Raw genomic sequence first — 10964 nt, forward strand, 5'->3', positions numbered from 1 at the left:
AGCTTTTCTCTGACATGTATATGCTCAAAACGCCTTTATTCGGGTGTGGTTTGCCTTACCTCACCGGACCAAGTTGAACCGGCATATAGGTAGGTATTGCCAATCTCAGGAGATAATTAGAGAATTTAAGCTACTGCTATTGCTTAATAAAAAGAGCCATTCTGCTCCACATTTAATTGATAAAATTATATGAGATGGGCTTAAAAGTCCGCGGTTGCATTAACCAAGGCAGAGGACTAAAATAACTCTGTTTCGTTTTACATCAAAATGGGAAATTTGCGCGGAGGAATGACCTGATTTCTATGACAGAAGGAATGGAGGGCTCTCGCAAAAGTTACACGGACCCATCGATTTGTATAGCCAGATGCTTTGCGTTTCCAACAATTGCTTGCTGCTACTTATTGAAACTAGCGGAGTGAGGTGATTCATCCATTAGTTAGTAAGCAGAATCAGTAATGATGTTAAATGGTGTCTGTCTTAAGACCCAATTATTCAGTGTGTCTACGACTCTGCTTGTGAATATGTTGCAGGAGTTAGACATTCGTCTCAAGATTAAAAACCTTCCGCCACTAGATTCGTCCATTGCGCTTGTGTGCATCGCCGGTCCACTGCAGCTTCGGGGGCTGCAAAGTAGCTCCTCCCGTTAGGTTTTACTTCCATACGAAAAAACACGCTAGTCTACAAGCTTAAGTCATACCATCTCGATGAGGTGATGTAATCAAAAGTGATGTTCCGCATCACTTCGTTGCAAAGAGATCAGTATTTTCAAACCAACCGACCCCTAGGTAGATGCCAATGTTGAGTTATGAATGAATTATTAAGCACTGTACTGTGCTGCAGACTATAGTGCAAGCAGTCTGGTCTAGTCTAGTTCAATGGGGTTTAAACCTGCTCAGCTTTTTGCTTTTACATCTTTTTATTCTCCTTTTTGCTTAGTTGTTTTTATTACATTTGATTTGGCTTTCCTCTCGCCAATGTTTCATGCCCTCGACTGTTTTAAGCTTTATCTACGAGAGCAAATTATACCGATAAATGACATAAATATAAATAGATAGAAAGATGATGAGAAAGACAAACAGGTGGATAGTTGAGTTAGTAAGTAGGCAGGTGGACAGACAGACATAGTATACCAAGAGTCTAAATAGATCGTGTTCACTGTTCACTTCAGTGGCAGATATGGTTTAATGCAGCATAAGATTAACCAGCATCATGCGATCCATAAAGTTTTAACTTCCACAGGGGAACGAATCCATCCTACAAGCGTTTAGAGTATTTATTAAAAAGCTACTTTTGACATGAGTCATTTGGTCAGGATGTGTAATAGATGTGATGGTTAAGTAGGATTTGGTAAATGACACATGCGATCGATGAGCCGATGGAACGAAGGTGCAAGAAAATAAGGGTAGGTAGCGTCGGGTGCTGAATGAGGAGGTGACATGCGGATACGTGTGTATAAGGGGGCTCTACTTTACAGGGCATTTATGTTGCGCGTCATACCGCGCTCCCTTCTAGTCAGTCCGATCGTAATGGTGGCATTCATGCGTTTTGTAATGATTGTGAGGATGATACAAATGGTACACCGCTCATTAATAGCTATTGCTGTGGTAGGAATTATTGTAAGAGCAGAACTTATGCTCACGGTGCCGACGATGATAACAGCATAGTCTTGGATACTGGTTTCTAGCACTGTCAACATTGAGATGCCGACAAACAACATGGGGAATAAGAGTGCAGATGTCGTTAAAGTTATTGTGCATGCGATGTTACATGGAATCAAAGATGAGTTGTTCATTATTGTCTCAATTTATTTCACTCTTTACGAGAAAGAGGAGGCAGCAACAAATTAGGTAGTGGATGCATCGGACACGGATATACGTAGCGATGTCCAGGGTGTTAATGGCTATCATCACGTCGATTAGCAAGGAGTCATGAATCTTCTACTATACGATAACTCTATGGTTCACTGTCCACCACCCAAAGTACTTGTCGGAGTTGCTAAATCCTTTATTAGCTACGGTTCAGCTTTGATGGACAGTAAGGATATTTGAGTTGATCACATCCGGTGAGATGTATTTGCCTCAGCAGATGGTGGAACGATTCTGGTTGCAGGCTGGAGTGAAGAACGACAGCATTAGTAGTCATCTGTGCCAAATCGACATTTGATTCAAGGTCTATTCGCATTCACTTACTGCATCTTCTACTTACATTGCATTATTTCAGGATGTGTCTTGATCTTCCTTCATTTTAGCATCAAAGGATGCTTCAAATTTGACTAAGATGATTCATTATATGCGCTTCCTTGAGCTTACGGAGAAATCAGTGGTCAACACATTGATGGGGAGTTGGGCACTACGCCCAAACACAGATAATGGAAGTTAATGACAAATTCTGTATTCTTCCTTCTTTTTCGTGGTTCAAAACCAAAATTTCATTACCAATCCCATTCATCTCCTTAAACAGTTTAATCAAGCTTACTAAATGTGGAGATCGTCAGCGTCAGTGTCACCATTCATGCATTGAATTGGTATCAAACAGCTTGTTAACCTCTATCAGAGTTTAAAGAAGAAATTACTTTTTGTTGCTGTCGAAGCGTTGTACTTTAAAGAAGGGAACTACTTCAACGTAAGCATTGCAGTTCCATGCATTTACTTTCTACCAATGTCAGTTAGGACATTTTTCGCGATATGCCACATTCATATTGAAGCAAAGCAGAAATACAAAGGTGACGTAGAATACAATTTTCAAACCGGCATTAAACTGCAGTCAAAAAATCTCCAAATTTTTCGTCTGAATTTTAATCTTACCATCAAGTTAGTAATAAGAATTATAACTTTTATTTGGATTTATTAGGGTAAGTTTTAGTCTAGTTTCCACATCACATCGAAGTTTTACAATCAACTCGTAAAGATGCCATCATAATCGTGCACTTTCTGGCCTGTCTCACATAATAACAGGCAATTTTATTGAGTCCAATGCTGATAACACACTTGATTGCTCACCTAACTTATGCGGGTCGCTACGTACACCATAGAGGAATTCCTCGCTTCCAAATTATCAATAGCAACTTCTGGTGAGTGCGACAGATAATAAGTGTAGGAAGAATTGACTGATGCATCGAAAAAGCCAATTGGAAATGAGAAATAGCACTTTTTGCGGTTTCTACAATTTTGCAATTGCGATTTCAGTGCCCTGGGGAAGAAGGAAATTCCAACATTTGAATGCCTTTTCTTAGCATGGAAGTTTGTGAACCGAGGTATAATACAGAGAAGCAGCTATTTCTTCAAGTTAGTTGCACATCACAAACGCTGCATTTCGACGTCAGGTCGATTACCATAACAATCCACTGCACCGTGTCCTTGAGTTGGTGCATTGGACACTGTCAAAGAATGTCTGTCCCACATAATATCACGGGCCAATCAGAAGGGGCAGTTTTGTCCAATGCCGTACACCTAACGAAATGTTTGGCTGAAGGGTCGGCATTAATACCAGGTGTAATTTACCGGCATGCCCTCATCAGCATTGGGCATGCGCATGGGCTCACTTGAAGATAAAATAAATTTACAATTATATTTGACGTTCAAGTGCCTTTGCCTCTGTTATTAAGAGGGGAAACGCAGATGGTGCTGAGACCCTCAGTAAATAGAAATTTTGGGAATAAATCTTTGTCAAGCTTATTCTACATGAAACCTGGTCACGCATGCTAAGGAGTTCATGACGCTCTGCCAGCGCATTTAATAAGAAAATCATTAGATATTTTATTGAATACACCAAGAAAACACTGGATTAATTTTAATAACTTGCTGATTGTAGGCAACTTTGAAGGACAATGGGCAGTTATGCTGAGTAATTAAGCGAATGCCATCAATTCACAGGAAAGAGAAACTTCCTATGCTATACAAACTGAGATGTCCTCCTTTGAGCAGGCCTCGTATTTCTTGTAGAGAAATTCAGAGGATAAGCACCATGATTAGTATGGCAACTCTGAAGTAAATGAAATCTTTTAGGGAAATCGCAAATCGTGAAAGTTGAGTAACCTAAAGAATACAGGTTTTGTAGGAATATCTTTAAAGTGAAATCAAATATTCTAAAATGGCATTTGCGTCTGCACAGATGCGCAGCAGATGAGTAAGGGTTCGTCCATGAGATTAGGCTAGAACGCTAATTCTGTGTATATTCATTCATAATCTTTGTTTAGAAGATTGGGAACGGAATACTGATCTTGGCTGTGGGCGAATTTGTGTCCACGCTAAATTTTGCTTCCCTAGAGTGCGTCCAAACAGTGAGCATGTATATTTGATGTCCACCACACATCCACGTAGGGTATAATTTCATTCATGAAGACAAACCATGACTTTGCACGAGGCTGCAAACCTATTCAGACAATATATTATAGCAGTCATACCCAATTTACGTGCCTTCGTGTTTGAATGCATCCTGAAGCAAATGGAAAGCCAATGATACCCAAATAAAGTAAATATGCCCTTAATGGAACCAGTCACTTTGTCTCATCTAAATAGCACTAAAGAAGGGAACTAGATGTGTAAGGATGGCACTGTAGTATCGTCCTGTATAAGCCCTGTTTGCGAAAACAATTGCCCATGCTCACTTGAAATATTAGCATTATTAACTTGTTTGCGGCAGAAGAGCGAAGGAAACAACTTTGGATGCATTACAGGTAGATCAAATGTTGTGCATCTCTTACCCAAAGTTCAGTCCAATTTAGGGTATCCTCCGGTAAAATTTGATTAAAGTGAGACTAAAAAACCCAACTTATTTGAACTGCAGAAATATTTAAAAGCTTAGCATCTTGACAAAATTTATTTATTGAATCATATTGGTAATGCGTGTAATTGAGATAGAGTAATGGAATGTTATGAGTCCAGTAAATGTAAGTTTAGATCCTATTCCTAGGCGTGTTCTTGTCAGCTGCTGTAAAAGCAATTTCTGTGGCATCCTCCTTTTCCTCTCCACTAAGGAAGAGGCACCAGACCTGTCGTAAATTTCCAGAGCAGTAAGCATGGTGGACGACAAAATTTATTGCACGACGGGCTGGAATACAAAGCAATACCAAAGAAATTCATAGTTGCAATTTAGAGTGGAATCATTACAGTAATGCTATCATAAGTTTCTTCTTTCTCGCAGAAGTAATTCCTACCAAATTTTATCTCTAGTAATGGTGATGCTTTCGAGTAACATTGCCGGACAATTGATGGGATGGACTGTTTTTCAGTGTGCTGTTTAGTTCTGCAGCCATTCAAATGACGAGATACGGCAAAACGAGTCTTAAAAATACGTCACGAAAATATCACATCACATTAGCTGCGTAAAACACCAAGAAACATCACTCAAGGCAATTGCTGGTAAGAACAAGGAGTCACAATTATGCGGCTTGAAGACACTTTGCCCCCCCTTTAAAGACATCACTGATTCGGTCTAGCAAAAGAAATGACTCAGACACCAGCCCACAAAGACATCAAAGCCACCATAGGCTTTGTCAATTGCTCCATTAAGAAGGAGGATGGATCTACGTCGACTACAAAAGCTGAGCCCAGTAACGATAAAGAATACTTTCTGGCTACCTTATATAAAAGTATCATTCCACTCCCTTCATGGGTCAGAGTGGTTTTCCCTCCTAGATGTAAATTCAGGATAATCTGAAGTGGACCTGGTCGGATAGGGTAGAGATGGGACAGCAATCGTATTGCTAACAGAACTGTATAATCTTCAGACCATGTACTTTAGACTCTAAAATGCAACGACGATATTCCATCGCCCTACGCAAGCTGCGCCAATTGGATTATTCCTGAAACACTTTTCAGTATACCTGGCTAACATTCTTGTTTCCGATAGGGGTGATCAAGTGCATACTGCTGGTCTGATTTTAGTGTTATGGGTCTAAGAGAGGCGGGTTAGACTCTAAACCCCAGGTAATGTCGATTCATGCATTGCTTTGTCAAATCTCTAAAACGTATATATCGTCAGACCAGTTGGCAATATCCAAAGTATGCACTAAGTAGCAGAGTGATTAGACTATTTCCCTACCACTAACAGGTCACAACGTGTGTTCACTAAGAACACAATTCTGCAGCATGAAATGACGCCTTAGAACGCTTCGGATGATCTGGATGATATGGTGAGTTTCAGCAAATAAAACTGTGCGGAACAACTAAAAGTTTCTGAAGACCCAACTGCCTACTCCGACTTTAATTATATGCATGAAGTCTGCCAACTCAGGCCAAGCATCCAGACAGCAGGCCAGCCAGGCAGCCAATGCTGGTAGAAACATTGTATTATCTAACATAACATCATCCAGCAATGCGATGGCAGTGTAAATGGCCTTCCATAACTAAGTGCAGTCCATACCTTGTGATGCAGTTCATGGTGAACAACACACTTCTGCACTGTTCAGGTTGGTTCCACTACGGAGTTTTTTTTGGATATTTCTTCGAATTAGCATTCTCCTTGTGTCCTATCCTCCTGATTTTTGCTCCCAATCGTCTATATTTAGGCTGTTTTGAGAATTTTTTGCTACAGCTCTCTTTATTCTTCTTATGCACAGTCGAGGTCATATGCAAGTGCATTAGCGCATAAGAATGCTGAAAATTCTCGTAAATATAAACAGCGGAAGATGGAACACCCCATTTGGAGCGAGTCACTTTATGCTCAAAGGCTTGAATGTATCATTCCATGTAGCAGTGCCTTCTTGCAATTTCCATAGTGTGATTTCAGTCTCCACAATGCCTTATCAATAAAATCGAGGGCAGTGCTCTACAATGTACGATTTTAAGAGGGAGAGGTGAGGATACCACTTCTGAGACAGTATTTGGGAAAACACTGCAAAAAGTTTCACCTTTTGACTGCAAGCAGCCCAGTTTAACAAATGCGTCAAAATAGGACTATCTTCTGCCTTTTACTCCAAATAACTCCTGCCAAAACAATTTAAAGCACTTCTTTTCACCTAAGCTGATGTAAAATTCCACTTTTCAAGTCATCATTCTAAATTCCTTCTGGTCTTGTGTTGTCGAATGCTGCAGATTTGTTCACGCAAGTCCCACAGCCTGATTCTCGACTCAATTTTCAATTTTAAACAGTTTGCACAAAGCAAAACAATAAATCCACACATATTTACTGTAGCAGAAGTCCATGCGTTCATGTGGCTTACTTAAAAAGGTATTAACTAATCTTCTATGAAATTTAAATTGTGAAGTTACCAGACACTGGTAAAATGTCATGTAAAATGTGCGTGGCATTCAGTTTGATTTGATATTGATTCCATTTACCATACATGCTAGGCTACAGGTCCAAAATTGAGCGAACAGCAAAATGTGGAGATGAAAGTAAAGCTTTTTTTGTTTTAAAATAGCCACAAACAGGGCTTAGCTAACAAGGAATGCATGTTTATATGCCTGTGACGGAAAACATCAAACCTCATTTTCTAAGGGTAGAAAACAAGTCTTAGAAATTCACATTCTTAACTTCTGGGGGCGGATATTTGATGACCAACTTGCAAAAGCACAATGCTCAAGTACCTGAAATGTATATGCAGTCAACGAAGCTTGTACACCTCTCTCCTTGCAGGTACAAGTGCCTATCAACACCACTTGCTAAAAGAGGTCGGGTGGATAGTCAAACACACTGGCACCTGACACGGCGTCAGCTTTCCTCAACAAAACTGCAAAAGCCCTGCTTGTGCATCGACAAGTATGGCACATCCAGATAACCATAAAAACAGTAAATTGCCGCAAGCAAGTCTGAGTGCAATAAGCGCTACGCATCAGAACAATTCAGTAATATTCCACAAATGTCGTAGCCTACCGCATTCACCGCTAGATTCCAACTCGAAATGCAGTGCCCAAGTGGGCAGGAGCGTTTATTGCAGAAATAAAATGAAGTAAAATTTTATTCCTGTACAAGGTATGATACAGTGGTGGTACCTACTCACATAATTTAATCCCTTTAAAATTTAGCAGTTCCATAATGTTTGGAAAATGCGATAGTCCATATACCACCACCATTGGTCATTAATGCCAAATATTAACTTGAACTCCCTACACAAAAATGGATTTTTTATCTACTTTTATTCTATTGGCTAAGGTACAGGCAGTTAGCTGGTAGGGAAGGAAGTCACAAATCACACGATACCCTGCAGGTTTACTTACAGAATCCGCATACTGGACGTAATCGTAATGCTACAGCATTACAAATGCCTGTGTCACACCTGCAGGAAATCATCTTGCCCTACAGAAACTTGCTTGCATTGGCTACAGGTGGAGATATCTCCGCCATTAGCGTAATCAATTTAGGAACTAAATTCTCTCCTCAAATCAAATATGCTAAGGCCATCCAGCTCTGCTGAATCAATTAGAATGGATGGATTCATAGCCACTGATATGCACACATGGCACAAATCGAAAAAAGCCAATTTACGTATGCAAGGGTGTCCGTCCCTGATGCCACATACATTCAAGTGCGAAATTGGTACTTCGCGCGGCAAAGCGCAGATTGCATCTTTTGCGATTTTTGATGAGTGGCAGCATTAACGGGTGTGTGGATTTCGTGATGTTAGGTTTATGTTAATGCCAGCGTCATGAACACTTTGGTCTCAAGTGCGGCCTACACATCCCTCTGGAATAAAACCACTGCACCGCATCAGTGCCTGAAGCAGATAGATACTGCTCTATTTGGTAATTTGGACAAATTTTGCAGACTTCTGTTGCTTATGGACAGCCGATGAGTCCAGTCCTTGTGGTTCTTGTCAAAGAGCCAATTAGGTGAAGAGAGAGATTGCTGTGTCGCTATTTGGAAGACTGTATCATTCAAGGCAGTACAATATTCCATCCAGCTTAAGCTTATGGTGGCAACAATACTAAAGCTGAGCAGCAAGATAATGGGGATGGGAGTAGCGGCAATGGGAATATCATGCAGTAAGGGTGGCCGCAGTGATGTAATTCATATCACAAGCATTAGAGATGTAACAATTCAACCTAAGAATATAAATCAATTACTTTTGGTTCTTTACACATTTATGTACGCCTAGAGAAAAAGAGCAATATTTGGCTTGTCAGAAAGGTAATTTTGTGTAATTACATGATGTGATGAAAATACAGAAGTGACGAGACATGGTCCATGACGGAGCAATTAATTCGGCTGCTCCTATAGACTCCACTATATGGGATAGGCCAAGTAGAAGCACGGCCTTTGCAACATGCAATAGGAATGCAGCTTTTAATTATTCTATTCAGTATACTGATCCCATAGGGAATGAAATTTTGCAAGTATGCATCTGTGTTTCGGTACGTCAAAGTCGACAGTACAGGATTTAGGTGAAAGAGGTGGTCCTCTTTTTGATGGAATGAGCAAACGTTATTCGAATAAAAATGCCTTACCATTTCCAAACAGCAAAAATATAAACACTTTAGTTCGACCAGAGCAGCATGCTGTGAGTGGAAGTAAGTTTACTTTTTGCATAGTTAAAGGACTCATATTTTTGAGTCATTCAACGGCCATCGCATCTATTATATCTAGTGCTTTCGCGCAGGCTTGTAGTCATTGACGAATTTTTGAAATATAATTTTTTATCAGAGTGGAAGTCATGGAAGGTATCAAAAAGATGAGCTCCCTATTGACTGGTAGATCAAAATAGACGAAAATACAACTTACCACCTACTAAAAAGCGCGACACGAATTATCGGTCGACAAATCTGCAAAAAAATTTAGATTTTACGCCTTCATTTACTTTACTACCCTTAGCACAATTTTAATATGCCCCTTCATACACTTAACCTGGTTTGTAATACGATCATTACACACCCTTGCACCACGGACCACCTTAAACAGAGAGAACAAGCTGTTAATATCCCGACTGCCCTACTGCTGCTAAAGATGATAGGTTAACAAGTTGAAGCCCTTAGGACTAATTCTATTTGGCTCTCCTGGAGTGGTTGGTCTTACCGATGGTGCAAAGTATTGATATTAACTAACACTCAAAGGAAAGCACAGAGAATTAGCAAAATTCCATGTAAAATATAAACAGAGATGTAAAAAAGATGTGATTCTAATGCATACTGTGAGGTGGTGGCTAAGGTCAAATGAGGAGGTAGAAGATGGCGGAGCGAAGTTTAAAGTTAAAACAGACGATTATATACCTGCACTGCAAATAGAAATAGACAATACTGTGTGCAGGAAAAAATTTGAGAACTTCAATGATTTATGGTTAAATAGAATGTAAAATTTTGTTTTTTAACGATGTTCATTGTTGTATCCATATCCCCATAAGAATGGCTAAGTTTAGTGAGATGAGGTAGGCCTGAGACACCGATAAGTGGGGGTGGCCGGTGAAATGTAGTAGGCTATATCGCAAAGACTTGTAGAAAGGTCCGATTCTTGCGAGCACTTTGTTGCAGATATCAATTGCGTTGGCAATCTAGATCTGCCAACGTGGTAAAGGTGTGGCTGCTGCTGGTAAGAGAGTAATGTTGGTAATCTAGATACTTAGACGAACTAGTAGCGTAGTGTTAAAAAAAACGGAATTTTGTGAGGCACAAATGCATTTATATTCGGGTTGCACGAAGAAACTCCCCATCCATGATAGAGATCACATTCAGGTGATTATAATTGCAACTCAATTGCAAAAACTAATTAAATTAACGTGTTAACACCTTTGATCAAAATTGAGTGCATACGGGTGCTCAGGGAACATGATCAGGTTTTGCTAACTAATTATCCCTGTGGCGGGCATGGCACCATAAATACTATAGTTAATCAAGCCCATGCAGTCTATTACCTTCTGACAGGGGGCGGGTAAATGCACCGTACCAAGGCTGTAGGAAGATCATTCCCACCAGTTTGCGCTCTAGTGCAACAGTAACGCATGTCGCTTTAGTCACGGTAAAAGTTCACTTCATCCCCACTTTTCTGGAAATGGATCCCAGGGCACACTCTGATTGCTTTTCAGCTAATAGATG

The 10964-nt window shown here is 40.1% G+C and overlaps 2 protein-coding genes across 2 annotated transcripts in view; both read left to right on the top strand. All coding sequences in view use genetic code 11, as the record gives it.

The window, feature by feature from the left end:
* Window positions 1-1526: 1526 nt before the first annotated feature.
* EGR_10409 (hypothetical protein) lies at window positions 1527-2905 on the top strand (the record flags this gene model as incomplete). Its single annotated transcript, XM_024499658.1, has 3 exons — window positions 1527-1616; window positions 2536-2810; window positions 2851-2905. The coding sequence occupies 3 exons, from the start codon at window positions 1527-1529 to the stop codon at window positions 2903-2905; spliced, it is 420 nt and encodes a 139-aa protein (XP_024345924.1).
* Window positions 2906-9277: 6372 nt separating this feature from the next.
* The window catches only part of EGR_10410 (hypothetical protein), a gene marked incomplete at both ends in the record, with an annotated part of 9119 nt that continues 7432 nt past the window's right edge, over window positions 9278-10964 (top strand). The window contains 2 exons of the mRNA XM_024499659.1: window positions 9278-9449; window positions 9990-10224. Coding sequence (XP_024345925.1) covers window positions 9278-9449; window positions 9990-10224 — 407 coding nt within the window. The remainder of the gene's footprint in view (window positions 9450-9989; window positions 10225-10964) is intronic.

The sequence above is a fragment of the Echinococcus granulosus genome, assembly GCF_000524195.1.
Source record: "Echinococcus granulosus chromosome Unknown EG_S00217, whole genome shotgun sequence".
Classification (NCBI taxonomy): Eukaryota; Metazoa; Platyhelminthes; class Cestoda; order Cyclophyllidea; family Taeniidae; genus Echinococcus; species Echinococcus granulosus.